This window comes from Salvelinus fontinalis, chromosome 33 (genome assembly GCF_029448725.1).
Source record: "Salvelinus fontinalis isolate EN_2023a chromosome 33, ASM2944872v1, whole genome shotgun sequence".
Lineage (NCBI taxonomy): Eukaryota > Metazoa > Chordata > Actinopteri > Salmoniformes > Salmonidae > Salvelinus > Salvelinus fontinalis.
Window position 1 is genome coordinate 45060591 of NC_074697.1, and position 21473 is coordinate 45082063.

Here is a 21473-nt window from a genome sequence, read left to right on the forward strand (position 1 = left end):
CTCGGAATTCATCTTCATCTAGCTGACTAAGCCAGGGGTTAGCCTAAATGGATAAGATAAGGTTCTGATTACGTTCCTAGGTGTTGGAAAAGTATTTAGCGAAACCTAATTTACGATTAAGCAGACAAATATCATGCAAATGACTCACTTTTGCACCAGTGGCAAATAAAAGCATATGGATTGTTTCAGCCATCTGTACAGTGGATATACCCAGATCAATATATTTAAAGAGTTGGACCAACTTTTTGAATTTTGTTCTAATTCTATACATTCAGTTACATATAAAAAACAATATATTCCACATGTAGCCTAATGTTAACCAGAGCTAACATGGCTGCCATAGAACGTTGTAGTGACATGTAAATGCGTCATACTGCAGAAATCCCAATGGCCCAACTCTCTAACTGTAGCTCCCTCCAGTAACCACGAGCACAACCGTTCCTTGATTTTAACTGGCGGCTTTATTCTGTAGATTTGGTCAGAATTATCACCTTCCGTGAAAACTATAAAGTAAATGAAAATACAGTTAAGCACACTCTTACAACCTCCTTATCTGTGCTTACATACATAAAGTGCTTACATAAGTGCTTACATACATAAACAGTTTTTGCCGGCGCTATAACAGTATCAGATTAAACACATGAATAAAGGAAAAATACCTCATTGGTTGCTTATTACAGAAGGGAAGAAATCAAACTTCACACTTATTATTCCTGGCATGAATTCACACTTCATTCTTAATTATTATAACTTTACCATCCTAACATACATGCTTCAACGTTTACGAACTACACCCGATGACATGAAAACTTAGCTAACAGCGCGGGATTGTCTTCCCTCCAAAAGTGTGTTGCTACAATAAGGATCCCCGTTACAACAGTTATTAGCTACGTAGTTCCGCTTGTCTTATCATTTTACCCGCACAGCGAACACGTAAACAATTCAAACAAAAAACGACATAACCTATAAGTCTAACTGTCAGTTACACTAAACACATGGCTCTGGATATAGCACGTTTTGGTATGAAACAATACGGATATTGCGTTTTGCAAAAAAATAAACATTCTAAAGCACATCTAAAGTAAATGTTTTAAAAGTATGAGAACAGCCATAATTCATACACAGAAAAAATGCAAACGTGAAAAAGGAGCACTTAACACGTTTTGGAATCAAACCCTTCACATGCTCTTGTCATTTCCACATAGCAACATCAACTATTGAGACAGAATTGCAATGTTTAGTATTTTGATGTTTGTGTCCAGAAGGCTGTGAGAAAGACAATTCACATCAAGCTGCATCTTCTCAACAAGCGAAAGCTCTAATGCATCTAGACATTCTCAGTAAATGTTTATGTCCTGTTTTGGTTTCTCCAGCTCGACCCCCCACTCAGACCCAACGGCCTCCAGTTGACCGACGGCCAGTATCTCCAGTGAGACCCGCCCAGCCCCTCCCATCTCCGGTCACGCCCCGCCCACCCATCCCCAGGCCAGGTACCGTAAACCGTATACCACAGCCACAAAGTGTTTCCTCTTGATACAGTAATGGCTCGAAGATTAGGTCAAATTCTGATAAACGCTGGTTCAACTTTCTGGCTTCTCACACTGCCAACTCCATGTCATTTCCTATTAGAACTCTTAACTATTGTACTCCACAACTGACTCAAGAACAAAGAAGCATATAGTTTGGAGTCTGTATTGTGGAGTGAGAAAAAGTTCAAAGTTCTCCATTGAAGTATGACAACTGGTCATCCTGTGTCTGTTCCGCTCTCATTTGATGTGACAGCACTTGAAAGCATGAGTTCACATTTAAAATGGACCAGAATAATGCGTGCTTAAGAATCCCAGGTAGGTGGAGTTGAATGTTCTGATGGCGTTGATTTTTACTGGCGGTTTTAGCCACCTTCAAATACATGTTTTATTTAACCTGTATTTAACTTAGACATCAGATGTGTTTCTGGCTCTGGCCTTTTCTGTCTCCACTAGAGTACTTAGTCAACCCTGTCCCTCACACACACACACACACACACATGAACACACACACCTCAACTTCAAAGCCTCAGTCGATAAAAGGCGTTTTACATTCTTTAATGCACTTCTTTGCAATACAAAGAGAGATTCAAAGAGGGAATAACCTCACACAGACCAAGCCAGGAGCTCTGGCTCAAGATATAAGCAGTAACCAGATGGGTACAATGCTCTGTTTGTGCCGCAAAACTTTGCCTAATGTGAGCCAACTGTTCACCACCGGACTGTTAGTTTATCACGTTGTCAGGTTTGAATCTCAAGGCGGGGCCGTCAACGAGCTGCTAACTTTTAGCTCGTGAGGGAGGTGTCAGGTTTGTGCTGTAACCTAGAATTGAACACTATTATGCCCACAGCCTTGAACCTGCCTCATAATAAGTGAGTTCTGAGACTATAAATCCTCATAATGGTCCCTGAGAAATATGTGAGCTGCACACTTAGAAGAAAGAAAAAGTGATCCTAAAAGGGTTGTCCCCATTTTAGAACCTTTTAAAGAACCCTTTTTTGGTTCCATTTTAGAACCCTTTCCACAGAGTTCTGCATGAAACCTAAAAGAGATCTATCTGGAACCAAAAAGGGTTCTCCTATGGTGACAGCCGAACAACCCTTTTGGAACGCTTTTTTCAAAGTGTGAAATGGGATGAGTGTATGCCAGAGCTTCGTTGTTCAGCTCTCCAATGTAAGCAGAGATCAGGCACCCAGATGAGATCAGATCCTCCTCACACCATTCTCCGTGACTGTGTTATCCCCTCTCACGTCCTCAGACGACTGATATGGATGACATGACAACTAAGAACCCACTTTGGAATCGTTTTTTGAAACGGTGACAGACAAGCTAACTAAATGTGCATATCTGTCTACGTGTGCGTGCATGCATGTGTACGTGCGTCTACGGCCATCTGATTGGGCGTCCAGTGCGGGGTGTGTGTGAGACCATGCCCCAGGTGTGTGGACAGGGCCGCTGTGTGGACCAGCCCGGAGGGAGACATACCTGCATCTGTAACGAGGGATACCAACACAACGCTCAGCAGACTCATTGTCAAGGTGAATGTTGTTTTGTTAGGGCACTGTTACTCGTTAAACTACGTAACTACTATTAGGGAGCATCAAACACACACATACACATCCCAATGTTGGCTGTTCCTGATGCTATGCTGGCCCTCAGCTGTATTTATAGTGTGCGGTCGTTGAACATGAAAATAGTCTTTATGGATGAGTCAGTTTCAGACTGGTTAGGTACCGCAAGCATCTCACTACAATCCCATCCCCTGAGAGGCAGCTTGATTACTGTAGGCTTGGTCATGCTCCTCTTGACCTCTTTAACCCCACTCATCCCCCTTTCCTTTCAGACATAGACGAGTGCAGGACGTCTCCCCCGCCCTGCGGCAGCGGCCGCTGCCAGAACACAGAAGGGGGCTACAGGTGCAGCTGCCCCTCTGGATACCAGCCGGGACCACAGGGCACCAGCTGTATAGGTACAGCCCTCCCCCCACTGTACACGCCACTCACACACACATAGTCGCTAGCCACAGCAGCTGTGCACTGGACATTTATTCAGACAACAGCTACTCTGTCTCGTTGGGTATAGAGAAAGACCTTCTGGCGTTCCCCTGGAATGCTCTGTGTTCTACTTGGAAGTCAAGGATTAGGAAATCGTGTCTGGTACTCTGGCCACTGTTCTTTGAGAATCCCTCACGTTGTTTTTTTCTCATCTGTATCTCTAGATGTCAATGAGTGCATCCAGGCTCCCAGTCCCTGTTCTGTTGGGGAGTGTGAGAATACACCAGGCCGCTACAGATGTGTATGTCCTGCTGGCTTCAGAGCCAACTTCCAACAGACGCAGTGTCAAGGTAAGAGGGGACACGTACTCAACATAGTATTCCAACATCAGCAGTCAATAAGTACTATTGACATGATTGTGATTATTATAAGGAATATTATGTCGATTATGATAGCTGTGCAGAAGTCCTTGTGATCATTTTAGAAGAAACTAGATAACTGTTAACTGTCAAGTCTTTGAGTAAAGGACACACTTTTTTTGTGGCACAGATATTGACGAGTGTCGTCAGGTTCCGAACCCCTGTAACAACGGCCGCTGTGAGAATAGCCCTGGTAGCTTCAAGTGTGTCTGCCGCACTGGGTACAAGCTAGAGGGCAACACGTGTAAAGGTAAGGAAGCTATCTCTGCATCTAGTCAACATTGTTTCACTACCGAAGCGACTGTACTGTATATACTGCTATCTTCACTCACCAAAGATTGTGGGATGTTTGTGAAATTATACTATTGGTCAGTCGGATATATTAAACTTCCTGTCTATCATTCTCCCTTTCCCCAGATGTGGATGAGTGTGAGGACCCCTTGAAGTGTCCTGGTCAGGCCTGTGTCAACTCTCCAGGATCATACAAGTGTGTGTCTTGCCCACCAGGGTTTGGGCTGCTCAACGAACAATGCCGAGGTAACACTCCTTGTCCGGAAGCAGTTGTACACAAAACCAAATAATAACCTTTCTTCTGAAAATGTTGAGGTAATGACCAATGTTATAGGGAGTTGAAGTAGAATTCTCCACAGGCTGTTTGATAGCGGGCGCTAACGGTCTGTGTCGCCCCCCCTGTTGTAGATGTTGACGAGTGCCGTCAGACCCCCAGCCTTTGCACCAATGGTCGTTGTGAGAACACTCCCGGGAGCTACAGGTGTGTTTGCCACACGGGATACAAACTACAAGGCAAGACCTGCGCAGGTACGACCGATGACTGTATTTACCTACATTCCCTCTTTTGAACCTGTCAGCGAAAGGAACTTTCAATCTATGGAAAACAAATTCTGCCGGACTTTTAATGTTCTGGCTCTATTTCAGATGTGGATGAGTGTGAGGACCCTTTGAGGTGTCCTGGTCAGGCCTGTGTCAACTCTCAGGGTTCTTACAACTGTGTGTCTTGCAAGCCAGGCTTCAGCATGATCGATGGACAATGCTCAGGTAAAATGACATTGTCTCTGTGTGTGCTGAGGTATAGCTGTGTGTCTGTGATTTTTTTTTTTTTAAATCCATCCATCCATTAATACATACATTTATAGTGTATTTCAAATTGGCATCTACCTTTCAGCAATCTCTTGTATCTCCTCTCCATTCCTACAGATATAGATGAGTGTCGTCAATTCCCCGGCCCATGCACCAACGGTCACTGCGAGAACACCCAGGGTAGCTACAGCTGTGCGTGTCTCACTGGCTACAGACTACACAGTGATACCTGTACAGACGCGGATGAATGCGCAGACCCGTCCCAGTGCCCTGGCCAGGAGTGTGTCAACTCCCAGGGCTCATACAAGTGTGTGTCCTGCAAGCCAGGCTTTGGGCTGGTCAACAGACGCTGCACAGGTAGGACACAACATGGTCTTTATCAACACCAGTACATTGGAGCGATTGCTGACAGTTCTTTCTCCTTCTTTTCTTTGCAGATGTTGACGAGTGCCTCCACAGCCCCACTCGCTGTGCTAACGGTCGTTGTGAGAATACGGCTGGAAGCTACAAGTGTGCGTGTCCATCTGGCTTCAGGCTACAGGGCAACACCTGCACAGGTAAGACTGCGCCCTGCACGTACACATTACTTTTACACATTACACGTTACCAGCCGATAAAGAGCAGTCAAATGTATGCCTTTCTTTAGCACAGAATAGAGTAAAATACAGCCAGAAATGGTCTTTGTTCTGTCAACTTTATTATGGGATTGTAAAGAATATCCTCTGTTGGCTTCTCCAGATGTCAATGAGTGTGAGAACGCTCTGCAGTGTCCTGGTCAGGAGTGTATCAACTCTGAGGGCTCCTTCAAATGTGTGGCCTGTAGCCCAGGCTTTGATGCTGGAAATGGACAGTGTACAGGTGAACAACCTTCTCAACCACACACACACACAGAGACAAACACACACACACAGCCATTTTGTATTCGATATTGATAATTGTATCAATACTGATATTGATACTTTCCCACAGATATTGATGAGTGTCGCCAGACCTTCAACCTATGTACCAACGGCCTCTGTGAAAACACTCTCGGTAGCTACCGGTGCGCTTGTCGCCCCGGGTTCAAACTACAGGACAGCATCTGTATTGGTGAGGCTGCATATGTCTGACTTTTGCATCTCTTTACATGATGGTTCAAGGTCCATATCACTGTTTGATGTGTAACCTCCACTTGCTTCATTTTAGACATTGATGAATGCGAAGACCCCTCACAGTGTCCTGGGCAACGGTGTGTGAATTCTGAAGGCTCCTACAAGTGTATCGCCTGCAAAGCTGGCCACAGTATGCAAGATGGGTTATGCGCAGGTAAGACTAGCTGTCTATTAGGCAGTGCATCACTCACATCAAGTCAATTCAAGGCATTCTGTCCATGTAGTCGACATGTTTTTCCAAGGCGTTTTGTTGCTCTCACACTTGCCTGCCGCATTTGTTTCTGGGAAGGAATGTCATGGCTCTTTTACGGCCAAGGAGAGGAGGGGATTTATGAACAACTGCACATTTCTGTCTAATGAGGAAACACATTTTTAAAGAGTTGAATTGTGTCAATGTTGCGGAATGTGACGCGAGACCGAAATTAGCACCCCAGCTCTTTTTCACACGCCTTCCACTTGAGATTGTATTCCGTTCATACTGCTTTACGGAATCAGACAATCACATCGCTAACACTGTTGGTGTTATTGGTGAGGCAGCTTGACTAAGACTGTCACCATGCTAAAGTTTGCTGAAGAATCAAGCTGTTACAACAGCTGTTTATATAAACTGCACAGGGCAGTGTGACCGGGCCGATTTTCATCATCTTACAGTAGGCGATGAGTGAGCAAAGGGGGTGGCCTTCTAGCCCCAGTTCCATACTGCAGTCAGGGCTCTCCTCTGCTCTCCTCACTTAACCTTTTCTGGCTTCTGTTACTTCTCTTACTCACTACCAAGCAGTTTTTTTCTGTGGGGCACACAAATAATCAGCCCGAGTATCATTAAAGGACACTGTGCTCCATCCCACCTGGGTGCATTGCCTCTACCTCAACAAAAAACACAGAGACCCCATAAACAATTCATATGAATGTACCGTTTCTTTCCCAGTTCACTGTCAGGCAGCACTTTACCCATGCTGCGATATCCAGAGCACATGAAAATCATCCGAGGTATCCAACGGATGTCTGGCTGTTGAACTGGTGCTGATGTGAACCAACAGAGTTTGCAGCAGATGTTTAGACTTCAAAGGGGATAGCGTGTAAATCAGAGACACCTTAGAAATGGATGTAACACTTGGGAATGGATGGATGTCTCGTTGCAGTGGTTTCACTGTCAAAAAGTTATATCCACAAGGGACTGAACCCATTTGTGGTGTGTTGATTTAAGAGAAACACTTGGAAGCTGTTTAACCTATTTTAGGGGGAACAGAAAGACCCTATACATGAAGCAGAGGTACCAATGAGCATTCCCTCTCCCTTCCTCAGATGTGGATGAATGCCAGAGCCCTGACACCTGTGGTGCAACGAGGCTGTGTGTGAACACGGACGGCTCCTACCACTGTGACTGTCAACCAGGCTACAGAACCACTGGCCTTGGACGCCAATGTAGAGGTCAGTATCGATGACGGTGATAATGATGGTGAAGAATGCCACAATGTTGGTGATTTCTTTTGATGACGTGTATATACATGTTGGTGTTCTTTTCTGTCATATTTTAACGTGGTTGTCTTGTCTTTTCACAGACGTCAACGAGTGTCTAGAGGGGGAGTACTGCTTCCCCAAGGGAGAGTGTGTGAACACAGAGGGCTCCTACCGCTGTGTGTGTTCCCAGGGTTACACCACCAGCAGCGACGGCAGCTCCTGCCTAGGTGAGGCCTCACGACCATCTCTCACACACACACACACCTCATACACACACCCAAGTCCCACTGGCCTTTCTGTAGGCTACTCTTAAACCTGCAGAATGGAGAAGTCTCTACTCATTACATATATTTACTGTTTACTCTGCAGTTTAAACTGCACAGCCCATTAACTTGGACAACTATAATCCCTTATACAAATAATCCCTTATAGGCTACTTTACACAGATTATATTACTCATAGCCTCTCACACAGTGAGATTGCTTTGCTTGGCGATAGGCACCGCGGGGTTGTCTGTGGTGATGTAATGGCGTGTTGTCATTGCGTGCCCAGATGTGGATGAGTGTGCCAGATCAGGCCCGGGGGCGTGCCAGGATGGGCACTGTGTCAACACAGAGGGCTCCTACCAGTGCCAGTGCCAAGTGGGATTCACCACCAACCCAGAGAAGACAGCCTGTCTGGGTAACTCAACACCTCAACTACTCTGCACTGTTCATCATCCACCGTAGACAGACCATTGAAACCGTGTGTCCCTTTTATGTAACACGCACAGCTTTCGAGACTGCGCTATGGGGATGCTGACGTTTTGTGTGTGTGTGCACGCGCTTGTGTGTGTGTGTAATCCCCACTCTCTCTCTCTCCCAGATGTAGATGAGTGCTCAGAGGGAGCAGTGTGTCGGTCACAACGTTGTGAGAACACCATTGGCTCCTACCGCTGTATCACCTCCTGTGAGCCGGGCTACCGGGTCACCCGCACCGGAGAGTGCGTCGGTCAGTTCCATCTCTTCATCAAACTCATCGACTTCATCCTTTACTAAATCTAGTTCACACAAAAGATTCTACTTTTTATTATTCTCATATTTATTAATCCACTTTGATTTATTTTTCAATGATCTGATTCTATGCTACAATAGAGATTGAATGCCATTCTCACTATACTGTCATACAGTTTAGCCATGATAGTTTATGTAGGAATGTTTGGCAGATTGGACACAGATGTGGGATCCAGGCTGAGGGCGGGGGGCGTAAGGGTTTGGTCGTCATGGCAGCTGTGTTTGATTGATGTGTCAGGTTGGAGGCTTTCACCTCGCAGATGCTCAGTCTCAAGAATGCCATTCGCCTTACCTTGCCAAGATATGCGTCTGTAACACGCAGACACACACAGACGTTGTGGAAAAGAGATAGGGATATATCTCACTGTACTGTCTTCACTGACTATTGCTTTATACCTTTAAATAATCTAATCAAGTTTATCCATCTAAATATAATGATGACAGTGACCATACTTGAGACCATACTTCAGATTCATTCAGGAGTGATGTCATCTCTCTCCACTTCTGTTTCTTCTTCTCGCTCACAGATATCAATGAGTGTGCCAATGAGACCGTATGCGGGGAGCATGCGTTCTGCCAGAACCTAATTGGAACATACCAGTGCATGTGTGACCAGGGCTACACAGCCACCAGCGATGGGAAGGGATGTGTGGGTACGTCTCAACTCAGATGCACGAGTCTCTGATAAGTGTACAAACGCTACTATTCTGCTGTCCTGTCATTTGTCTTTGCTTGATTTAGCCTACATGGTTATACCTTTTCACAACATATTTCTCTTTCTTTCTTTCTCTCTCACGCTCTCTCTCACTCTCTCTCTCCTCTCTCTATCTCTCTGTCTCTCTCTTTCTCTCTCTCTCTTTCTAGATGAAAACGAGTGTGAGACTATGCAGGGCGTGTGTGGCGCGGCGCGCTGTGAGAATGTGGATGGCTCCTTCATGTGTGAGTGTCCAGGAGAGGGGGAGGAGTTTGATACGCGCTCAGGACAGTGCCTCAGCGCGCCCCGACCAGGTACTGTACGCTGTCCAACACTATTGTGCTTTTCGAGGACTATCTAGATAAGCTTGTTTTTCCCCGTACGAAAATAAAAATTTCTATTCCCTAATGGGAATAACACTTTCCCTGCTTCAAATGTTCATTCCTACACCATTTTAATGGCATTTAACACCAGTTTGTGCATGGTGAGTTTGGTGAGACCTCTTCAACAGGTGCCCATTCAAACAGCTTGGTGTTGCTGCCCCCTGCTGTTCATCAGGGAACAACACTATGTTGTCTTGGTGGTCAGCAGCGCAGCCATAACCACACACACCTCAACCCTCAAACGTCACGTCCACGTGACTCACAGGTCTTTCAGTGTACCCTGGCGGCTCCTCCTCGTCTTCGTCTTCCTCCACCACCGGCCTCGGTCCCCAGCGTCGGCCCGATGCGTCCCAGCTGCCCCCTGCTCGGCCTGGCGAGTTGAGGGAGTGCTACTACAACACCGAGGAGCAGAGCTCGTGCAGCGTGCTGGCCCGCAACACCACTCAGCAGGAGTGCTGCTGCACCGTGGGCCAGGGCTGGGGCATGGGCTGCCAGTATGACCCCTGTCCTCAGCTAGGCACAGGTAGGGACCAGTGATCAACACTGATGTGAAGAGTATGTCTATGGTATGACTATATTGAGTATGTATCTAGCACAGGAGGTTGGTGGCACCGAAAAGGGGAGAATGGGCTCTTGGTGATGGCTGGAGCGGAGTCGGTGGAATGTAATCAAATTCATCAATCGCATGGTTCCCATGTGTTTGATGCCATTCCATTTGCTCCGTTTCGGCCATTATAATGAGCTGTTCTCCTGTCAGCAGCGTCCTGTGGTCTCCATGGAACATATGTATATGTATATGACTAAAGAGAGTATGTATGTCTATGGTAGACTCCTGGAGTCAGCTCAACCTATCAACCCACTCATAAAAAGTTTTCCCTGATGTCGTGAAGTGTTCCTCTCTGATATGTCGTGTTGTTGTTTCCTGTGGTTGCTGTTCAGCTGAGCACCAGGCGTTGTGCCCCAGCGGACGAGGATATGTGACTGGGCCAGGAGCGTTTAGCTACAAAGGTAACAACTGTCTCACATACACATGCGGCAGGTAGCCTAGCGGTTAGAGCGTTGGGCCAGTAACCGAAAGGTTGCTAGTTCAAATCCCTGAGCTGACTAAATGAGCAAAGCACTTAACCGTAATTGTTCCAGGGTTGCTGTTGATAATGGCTGACCCCTGGCTGTGACCCCTCTCTCTGAGGGCTAAAAAACACATTTTCATTTCACACTTGTACATGTGTGAAACAGGACAAATATAAGCACCCCTATTTGACCTTCTTTTGACACGCATGGTTTGTAGTCATGCTTATTGCTTATACTGTACTGTACCTGTAATCCCAGGCCTTTATCTGCTCTCACAGATGTGGATGAGTGTAAACTGTTCCACCCTGAGGTGTGTAAGAGCGGTGTATGTGTCAACAACATCCCTGGCTACTCCTGCTACTGCACCAGTGGCTACTACTACGACAACGTGTTTCTGGAGTGCATCGGTTAGTGGTATATCTTTATCAGTGATGTTGGGCCGTTTTGACCCAGTCTTCATAATTGTGGTTGAATTAGATGGATGTATATAATGGGTCGGTTCCTAAAATCTCATCTCTCTCTCTCTCTCTCTGTCTCTGTCCTCTCCTGGTAGATGTTGATGAGTGTGAGGCAGGGGAGGACAGCTGTCCAGGGGGAATCTGCGTCAACACATTAGGCTCACACTTCTGTACCTGCGTGCCTCCTCTTGTGTTGGACGACACTCAGCGCAGCTGTGTCAATTCCACTGGCCTCGCCGTGGGTAAGACTACACACACTGGGAGACGGGAGTGCCCAATCACTCACCTTATGAGTCCTCACTACTCATTTTTTACTTATTAGCTCAAACTGAGCTCTATCTCTCTCTCACACCGTCTGTTTTCAATCCATCTCTCGCTCCTGCTATCTTTACCTCGTTTTTCCCACCTCCCTTTCTCCATCTTTCTTCGCCTCTCTTTCCATCTCACCCTTCCCCTCCTCATTCCTGTCCTCTCCCTCTTGTCTCCAGATGAGAACCTGTCCTTCTGCTGGCAGTATGTCACACCAGACCTGGTGTGTCAGAGCCCCCTGCTGGGCGGACAGGTCACCTTCACTGAGTGCTGCTGTCTGTATGGAGAGGGCTGGGGACTGCAGTGTGCTCTGTGTCCTGCCAGAGACTCAGGTATTACTAGACTGACCGCACACTCACTGATAAGCTACTACGGCCACGCTGATTGTGGATGAGTATTTACATTGAACATTCCTCTGTGTTAGCATTTTGTCACGAGATACAAGCAAAATGTAGCTCTGTTGCGGAAGAGTTGTGTTTATGGTGTCATTTTTGGTCTACGCCTCTTTTCCTTCTCTCTCTCTGTCAGAGGACTATGCGGCTCGGTGTAACGTCTTCCTGAGGCCCCCAGAGTTTCCTCCCCCCTTCCCTGACCGCTACGGTCCGGACCCAGGGCCAGGTAGAGGAGGAGGGGGGGGATATCGCGTGCCATATAGACCGGACTCCTTCCCAGACCCCATCCCCCGCAGGCCTGAGTACCCCCGGCCTGACTATGACGACTACACACCACCAGGGGGCAGCAGGTCTGGCTTCAGAGGCAGAACGCCCAGCACCTTCAGAGTCCCAGAGAGCCCATACAGACGGCCCTCAGGATACATGTAACACACTGCCCTATTCACTACACTCACTCATTCACATATATCATCACAAGATGATATGTTCTCGACAAACATGTTGGATTTCTCCCTCCCAGTCCTGAGCGGTACTATGACGAGGACGACTACGGCCCGCCTGACGCGCCTCCGAGATCTCCCTTCCGCACCCTCCCAGACCCTCGTTCTGAGCTTGCCTTTGGGGCGAGGCCTCCTCTTCCCATCCCCGAGGGCCTCCCTCTGAGTCTGGCCCCCCTCCCGGACAGTGACCCCTACAGTGAGGAGGAGGAGGTGCCAGAACCCTGGCATGTGGAACCCCCGTTCCCTGACAGACGGGGGCCAGGTGGTGGAGGCGGAGGCCCAAGGAGAGTCTATGAGAGTAAGCCCTCTCTTTCTGTGCATTACTGCATTTACTGCATTACTGGCCTTTTGTCAATGCTGCTGCATTACCCAAAATATTTCACATTTATTTTATTTTAACTTAGCCTAGGCCCTGTGGGAAAATGTGTGTTTGATTAGCTATCTGTTCTTACTTCTGACCATCTCCTCCTCTCCCCGCTCCAGGACGATATGAGCCGTATGCAGGCCTGGGCACAGAGGACTGTGGGATACTGCACGGCTGTGAGAACGGCAGGTGTATCCGTGTGGCGGAGGGATACACGTGTGACTGCTACGAGGGATACGAGCTGGACATGACCTCCATGGCCTGCATAGGTAGGTATCCATCCTCACACAATCCACAAGACAAACCTAATCGCAGTTGTCTATATGCAAAACTCCCTGCCTTTCACTAGTCCTTTGAACCTTATGCCTTTCAATCTACATACTGTATGCATCACATAGCAAGAGCCATTCTCTTATTCTCAGATTGACATTTATGTTACAGTAAATTCTGTAGATTTACCAGTGCAATAGAGAATCTAGAAATTTTCAGGGAAATGTATACATTTACAGATTTACACATCTACCGGAACATACAATACCAGTCAAAAGTTTGGACACCTACTCATTCAAGGGTTTTTCTTTATTTTTGACTATTTTCTACATTGTAGAATACTTGTGAAGACATCAAAACTATGACATAACTGTAGTATGTAGTAACCAAAAAAAGAGTTAAACAAATCAAAATGTATTTTATATTTGAGATTCTTCAAAGTAGCCACCTTTTGCCTTGATGACAGCTTTGCACACTCTTGGCATTCTCTCAACCAGCTTCATGAGGTAGTCACCTGGAATGATTTCAATTAACAGGTGTGCCTTGTTAAAAGTGAATTTGTGGATTCTTTTCCCTTAATGCATTTGAGCCAATCAGTTGTGTTGTGACACTGGTTGGTATACAGAACATAACCCTATTTGGTAAAAGACCAAGTCGATATTATGGCAAGAACAGTGCAAATAAGCAAAGAGAAACGACAGTCCATCATTACTTTAAGACATGAAGGTCAGTCAATCCGGAAAATGTCAAGAACTTTGAAAGTTTCTTCAAGTGCAGTCGCAAAAACCATCAAGCGCTATGATGGAACTGGCTCTCGTGAGGACCGCCACAGGAAAGGAAGAACCAGAGTTATCTCTGCTGCAGAGGATAAGTTCATTGGAGTTAACTGCACCTCAGATTGCAGCCCTATTAAATGCTTCACAGAGTTCAAGTAACAGACACATCTCAACATCAACTGTTCAGAGGAGACTGTGTGAATCGGGCCTTCATGGTCGAATTCCTTCAAATAAACCACTACTAAAGGACACCAATAAGAAGAAGGGACTTGCTTGGGCCAAGAAACACAAGCAATGGAAGCAACTGTGTCTGTAAAATGTGTATAAGATGTATAAATTGAAGGTAAAAACAGAAATGTTTATCAGTTTACTCCAATTGGGGGATCGGTGGTAGGGTTTGCGGGGAATAATAATAAAGGTATACTCTTTAAAAAAAGTATTAATGTCTATGTAGGTATGTGTATGTATATATGTGTATATGTATGCATACGTGAATGGATATATATATTTACCCCAAAAAATATGGGGGATTGGAAATGATGCAGACAATTACATTGGAAGCAACATTCTTTCCGCAATATTAAGCTGATCCACCACCCCCCAAAAAAACAAAAAAAACAAACACAAGCAATGGATATTAGACCGGTGGAAATCTATCCTTTGGTCTGATGAGTCCAAATTTAAGATTTTTGGTTCCAACAGCCGTGTCCTGGTGAGATGCAGAGTAAGTGAACGGATGATCTCTGCATATGTGGTTACCATGAAGCATGGAGGAGGTGTTGTGATGGTGTGGGGGTGCTTTGCTGGTGACACTGCCTGTGATTTATTTAGAATTCAAGGCACACTTAACCAGATTGGCTACCACAGCATTCTGCAGCGTTACGCCATCCCATCTGGTTTACGCTTAGTGGGACATTCATTTGTTTTTCAACAGGACAATGACCCAAAACACACCTCCAGGCTGTGGAAGGGCTATTTGACCAAAGAGAGTGATGGAGTGCTGCATCAGATGACCTGGCCTCCACAAAGATGGTATGGGATGTTGGACCGCAAAGTGAATGAAAAGCAGCCAACAAGTGCTCAGCATATGTGGGAACTCCAACACTGTTGGAAAAGCATTCCTCGTGAAACTAGTTGAAGGAATGCCAAGAGTGTGCAATGCTGGGATCAAGGCAAAGGGTGGCTACTTTGAAGAATCTCAAATATAAAATACATTTTGATTTGTTTAACTCTTGTTTGGTTACTACATGATTCCATGTGTTCATAGTTTTGATGTCTTCACTATTATTCTTTAATGTAGAAAATAGTCCAAAATAAAGAAAAACCCTTGAATGAGTAGGTGTGTCCAAACTTTTGACTGGTACTGTATATACATTTGGATGTTCACGGATTCACATGTATGTGTTTTCACTTGTTTCCCTGTTCTGCTTCCATGCCCAGACATCAATGAATGTGAGGATCCTGACAACGTGTGTACGAGCGGCCGATGCATCAACACAGACGGCTCCTATCGCTGTGTGTGTCACCGAGGCTACGTCATGTCCCGTCGGCCCAACCACTGTGTGGCAGCATAGCACAGCTACTACTTTGAACATTGTCTTCCCCCACTCAAAAGTCAAATCTGCTACTGGGGGAGTGCCAGGGGCCCACTAAAATACCTGTCCAAAAAAGCTGAGAGGGTTGTTCTCGGAAGAAACCGTCAACGTACTGACGTATCGTGTCTGAGAGAGATTTGAGTCCGTAGAACTCTGATATTAATACAGTTTGAGTCTTATACAGCACGCACAACTCATTATACATACACATGAGCTCAACTACACACACACACACTTGAGACTGATATTTTAAAGCAGGTAAATAAGTATGTCCTTTAGCCAACCTTTCCTTTGAAGTTGAAATGCATAGTGGGGAAAAAGAGGTTAATGTACATTGTCCAGAATCCTAACTATACGAACACGTATTTAAAGGTAGTATTCGGCCCATTGAGGTTGCTCACTTTGAGCTCGATCACGATCAACACACCGTGTTCTATGTCTAGACCTGAGGCAGATAGGAACCATTAAATGGGACCAGTGTAGTCTCCAAGACAAAGATGACACGCTACTGCTACAGACGAGCAGAGCCTTTGTCTAAGACAGAATCTCTGTCTGTGGATGTTTTGTTAACGAACGCTCTCTTCAGCTGGACTGTACAAAAAGCACAGCAACATCACGACATCGCTTAACCAAATTTGTATTCCTCTAAAATGTCAGTGACTTGTATTCTCTCCATTTGTTGATTTTACAACCCCACTGATGTTTATGATTGCTTCTTGTATTAATTTATGCTGTTCAAAGTTAAATGACTCTTTATGTAATAATAACTTTTATTATTTTATAGAAATGTATATGCGGAAGAGGAAGCTACACATCACTGACATGTTTGTACATTTATTTCTTTAGACTTTTTTTTTACATGAGAATCGAATGTACCTTAAAACTGATATAAGATAGTTGACTTTGTATTCACAATTTGAAATGTTGTTTGTGTGATCAATACACAATCAGTGATAAAATACCATGTACATATTTACAATTGAGAAATAACTTTTTTTACCAAATGATTTCTGTTTCAGTGAGTAGAACCATTTCTGTAAATGTTCCTTCCTGGTGTAGTTTACAAGCTGAAACAAACCCGAAAACATTTCCACCTTTCAGCACCTAAAGATGTATAACACTATGCACTGTATTCGTGGACGACGTAGCCGTTGTGTACTTTTTATACAATATTTTTTTGTTGTAATTTTTTGTATTTGTTTCTGGTTAATTGTTTTGTCAGTGATTTTTTTAAAATCTTTATTGCTATGAAAACTATTTGAAAATATATTTGCACACTTTCCATTCCAAGTGACTTTTAGATCTCATTCTTTGTTACAGAATCACATTTATCGTATCCACTTTTACTCTACAAGGTTGTTGTTATAAAGTAGTAACATATTGGAAGCTAGCTCAGTATACATTAGGAGTAAACCAGTGGTGTAGGTATTACACAGTATTTTGATTTAGCCTGACGGCTCAAACTAAATTCTTCCGCTGCACTGTCGTTCGCTACATACTTAGTGTTGACGAGGGGCACAAGGGGCGTTGTACAAAACAAAGTCATCAGCGATTGGGTCATCTCTAACCAATCAGCGTATCAAAGCCAATCCCCAATTTCCAAACCACTACATTACCCATGTGTGTTCTAGCTTTGGCTCAACCTATTGGTTTCTGGACCAATCAGACGGCCTCGGATGTGTTTGCATTGGGTGAAGGGTTGCAGAGGTACTCAGATCCAGACTCATTGCGGAGAAGAAACTAACACCTGTGGGCGTGGTGTAGCGTTTGGCTGGAGAAAGGAGTGTGAGTAGCCAGGCAAATTTGGATTAGTATCATCACTGTCCCTATCTTACACAGTCATAACAGCAGTTTCCACCTCTCTCACACATGCTCTATGTGGCCAGGCCTCTAATCCATTTAGCTGCTACTCTAACCCTAATTCCCAGTAGTGTTTATAAAGATCCCATGTCTAATCTCTTTTATAGGCCACTCCTTCTCCACCACACACTACAAAGCGGATTAAAGAGGTTCACTTCATACTTAATTATCTCTTGCGGATTGCAAGGGCTAGCCAAATATCAGTTTTTTCTGTTGGACTGTACAATCTCTGTTTTCTCTCCTCATGAACTATCCTGAATCTGGGCCAAATGACTGGAAGACCGGTGTTAACACTTACCACTTGCTGGCGAATACGATAAGTGGCAGCTTCAGAGTAATTGTAATGCCTCATTATTACTGTGTTCACCAATAACCAGCAACAACTACATTTGCTGTTCTTTTGTTTATTGCAAATATAGCCCACTTGAGTGGGTCTACAATTACATTATACCAAACATTAGGAACACCTTCCTAATATTGAGCTGCACCCCCAATTCAGCCTCAATTCGTTGGGGCATGGACTCTACAAGGTGTTGAAAGCGTTCCACAGGGATGCTGGCACATGTTGATTGCAATGCCCACAGTTGTGTCAAGTTGGCTGGATGTCCTTTGGGTGGTGGACCATTCTTGATACACACGGGAAAACCCAACAGTGTTGCAGTTCTTGACACAAACCGGTATTTTATTGTCTTGCCCATTCACCCTCTAAATGGCACACACAATCCATGTCTCAATTGTCTCAAGGCTTAAAAATCCTTCTTGAACCTGTCTCCTCTCCTCCATCTACACTGATTTAAGAGGATTTAACAAGTGACATCAATAAGGGATCATAGCTTTCACCTGGATTCACCTGGTCAGTCTATGTCCTGGAAAGAACATGTGTTCTTAATGTTTTGTATACTCAGTGTATAACACTCAGCCTTAAAACATGTAGTGACTATGGAGTTTTTATAAAATGATCATTAAAGTGGTAAGATTACCTTAAAAACAGGCATTAGTATTATTATAGTTTTGTAAGCGGACTTTCAGCCTGTTACAATGTAATGATATGGGATCAGGACAAGGCACACGATGGGCTAATAGTAGGGTCCTGCTCCACTGGCTGCATCACATTGAGGGAGAGAGTTCAGTCCTGTCTCTACCATTGACCTGCACTGTAACAGAGCATGAAAACTGGACCCAGGCTGACCCGCGCCTCAGTACACACCCAGGGAGCTATAGAATCACTTGATTTCACCCATTAGCCCTGATGGTGCTGTTTGTGTTAACAGGGTCAACTGAGGCTCTCTCTCTCTGTGCGTGTGTGAGTGTCTGTGTGAGTGTGTGTGTGTGTGTGTGGGGGGGGGGGGGGGGGGGGGGGATATCTTGCAGATGTAGCTGTTGTTGGATTAGGGCTGAGGAGGAATGAGAAGTGTCAAGTGGTGTCAGACTAGACAGTAATCCTATCTCCCTGTACTGGGGGCCTACCCTGGTCAGAACCGGGTCAGTGTGCTGCTGTGCTGTAATACATTTCACAGCTGGGGGATGACAAGGGCAGGGAATGTGTTCCAATAGAGAAGAGGCATCAGGGGTCCACTGTGGGAACCTTTCATCCCAAATAATTTTCATATGGTAGAATGCCATGTGTAAATGTATCAGGGAACTAGCTAAAATCATATTTGTTTGGACTATCCACAATTTAGAAGAACAAAAGGAATCATAATGTATTGGTTATACAGAGGATTCGGGAAAGTATTCAGACCCCTTGACTTTTTCCACATTTTGTTACGTTACAGCCTTATTCTCAAATTAATTCAACAAAATGTTTTCCTCATCAATCTACACACAGTACCCCATAATGACAAAGTGTAAACAGGTTTTTAGACATTTTTGCAAATGTATTAAAAATAAAAAACAGAAATACCCTTTACTATGAGACTCGAAATTGAGCTCAGGTGTGTGTCCATTGATCATCCTTGACAACTTGATTGGAGTCCACCTATGGTAAATTCAATTGATTGGACATGATTTGGAAAGGCACACGTCTGTCTATATAAGGTCCCACAGTTGACAGTGCATGTCAGCGCAAAAACCAAGCCATGAGGTCAAAGGAATTGTCCGTAGAGCTCCGAGACAGAATTGTGTCGAGGCATAGATCTGTGGAAGGGTACCCAAAAAATGTCTGCAGCATTGAAGGTCCCCAAGAACACAGTGACCGCCATCATTCTTAAATGGAAGAAGTTTGGAACCACCAAGACTCTTCCTAGAGCTGGCCGCCTGGCCAAACTGAGCAATCGGGTGAGAAGGGCCTTGGTCAGGGAGGTGACCAAGAAGTTGATGGTCACTCTGACAGAGCTCCAGAGTTCCTCTGTGGAGATGGGAGAACCTTCCAGATGGACAACCATCTCTGCAGCACTCCACCTATCAGGCCTTTATGGTAGCGTGGCCAGACAGAAGCCACTCCTCTGTAAAATGCACATGACAGCCCACTTGGAGTTTGCTAAAAGGCACCTAAAGGACCCTCATACCATGAGAAACAAGATTCTCTTGTCTGATGAAACCAAGATTGAACTCTTTGGCCTGAATGCCAAGCGTCACATCTGGAGGAAACCTGGTACCATCCCTACGGTGAAGTATGGTAATGCCAGCATCATGCTGTGGGGATGTTTTTCAGCGTCAGATACTGGGAGACTAGTCAGGATCGAGGGAAAGATGAACGGAGCAAAGTACAGAGTGATCCTTGATGAAAACCTTCCCCAGAGCGCTCAGGACCTCAGACTGGGGCGAAGGTTTACCTTCCAACAGGACAACGATTCTAAGCACACAGCTAAGTGGCATGGGGACAAGTCTCTGAATGTCATAGAGTGGTCCAGCCAGAGCTCGGACTTGAACCCGATCTAACATCTCTGGAGAGACCTGAAAATAGCTGTGCAGCGACGCTCCCCATCCAACCTGACAGAGCTTGAGAGGATCTACCGGAAAGAATGGGAGAAACTTCCCAAATACAGGTGTACCAAGCTTGTAGCGTCATACCCAAGAAGACTCTAGGCTGTAATTGCTGCCAAAGGTGCTTCAACAAAGTACTGAGTAACATGTCTGAATACTTATGTAAATGTGATATTTCTGTTTTTATTTTTAATACATTTGCATACATTTCTAATAAACGTTTTTTGCTTTTCATTATGGGGTATTGTGTGTAGATTGATGAGAGGGGGAAAACGATTTAATCCATTTTAGAACAAGGCTGTAACATAACAAAATGTGGAAAAAGTCAAGGGGTCTGAATATTTTCCAATTGCACTGTATAATATGCCAAATGGATTGATTAATTTTTGTTTGATAATGTATTTTGAAACTTATTGGGATCCAGCTAATAGCAGTAACTCAAGTGAAGCAGGTATCTAGAACAGCATTTATACCTGGTTCTAACTTCCGTCTTTTGTCCTGATCTTGTTCGCATTCTGATCGTGCCGATATTTTTGGACAGGTGTAGACATCAAAAGATTGTGATCAGATCATCCTGCCCACCTCCGGAGGTAGTCAGACACACCTTGTGTGTGGATATCTTACAAGTGTAGACAGATATGGACAGAGAAACCACTTAAATCGTCATCATTCCGCCCTCTAAAATCATTGACAGGTGGCACCATTGAATGATTATATCAATATATGTCTTACAAAAAACAAATACATATTATTTTTTAAAGAATAGCTGTGAAATAATTTGAATAAAAGAAGGGACCAGGAAATGTGGTCAGAATGCAGACACAGTAGATGGACAACCGACACATTTGAATACCGTGTGTGTAGACACATTTCTGGAAATGTGCGCACAATCAGAATGCAGACAAGATCAGGACAAAGGACCCATGTTTGCGCCAGGTATAAACTTGGCTAAGGTGTCTGGTGGCTGGATTTGGATGTTCTCGCTCCTCACAGGGTTTTCACACATCAGGGTTGTCCAAAACTGCTGCTTCAGCACCCCTGCCAACACACTGGCACCGGATGGCTCCTAATCCTCACCCTCTAGCCACCCTAACCCTCCTACCTCATCAGCACCTCCCCTTTCATCAGATGTAAGCCCTGTACTGTACACATGTACCTGACCTACTGACCAGTTCCA

General features: G+C 45.0%; 1 protein-coding gene across 2 annotated transcripts in view; it reads left to right on the forward strand.

The window, feature by feature from the left end:
- LOC129832360 (latent-transforming growth factor beta-binding protein 4-like) overlaps positions 1 to 16801 on the forward strand; it is an 82595-nt gene extending 65794 nt beyond the window's left edge. For both annotated transcript variants that reach the window (XM_055896370.1, XM_055896371.1), the window contains 28 exons: positions 1374 to 1490; positions 2937 to 3065; positions 3371 to 3496; positions 3746 to 3871; positions 4071 to 4190; positions 4358 to 4477; positions 4640 to 4759; positions 4877 to 4996; positions 5156 to 5395; positions 5476 to 5595; positions 5777 to 5896; positions 6008 to 6127; positions 6224 to 6343; positions 7492 to 7617; positions 7749 to 7874; positions 8200 to 8328; positions 8512 to 8637; positions 9227 to 9352; positions 9564 to 9707; positions 10042 to 10299; positions 10716 to 10784; positions 11126 to 11254; positions 11401 to 11547; positions 11794 to 11946; positions 12143 to 12431; positions 12527 to 12804; positions 12990 to 13139; positions 15357 to 16801. In XM_055896370.1, coding sequence (XP_055752345.1) covers positions 1374 to 1490; positions 2937 to 3065; positions 3371 to 3496; positions 3746 to 3871; positions 4071 to 4190; positions 4358 to 4477; positions 4640 to 4759; positions 4877 to 4996; positions 5156 to 5395; positions 5476 to 5595; positions 5777 to 5896; positions 6008 to 6127; positions 6224 to 6343; positions 7492 to 7617; positions 7749 to 7874; positions 8200 to 8328; positions 8512 to 8637; positions 9227 to 9352; positions 9564 to 9707; positions 10042 to 10299; positions 10716 to 10784; positions 11126 to 11254; positions 11401 to 11547; positions 11794 to 11946; positions 12143 to 12431; positions 12527 to 12804; positions 12990 to 13139; positions 15357 to 15490 — 4082 coding nt within the window. In that variant the 3' untranslated portion in view covers positions 15491 to 16801. The remainder of the gene's footprint in view (positions 1 to 1373; positions 1491 to 2936; positions 3066 to 3370; positions 3497 to 3745; positions 3872 to 4070; positions 4191 to 4357; positions 4478 to 4639; positions 4760 to 4876; positions 4997 to 5155; positions 5396 to 5475; positions 5596 to 5776; positions 5897 to 6007; positions 6128 to 6223; positions 6344 to 7491; positions 7618 to 7748; positions 7875 to 8199; positions 8329 to 8511; positions 8638 to 9226; positions 9353 to 9563; positions 9708 to 10041; positions 10300 to 10715; positions 10785 to 11125; positions 11255 to 11400; positions 11548 to 11793; positions 11947 to 12142; positions 12432 to 12526; positions 12805 to 12989; positions 13140 to 15356) is intronic.
- The last annotated feature ends 4672 nt before the right edge of the window (positions 16802 to 21473 follow it).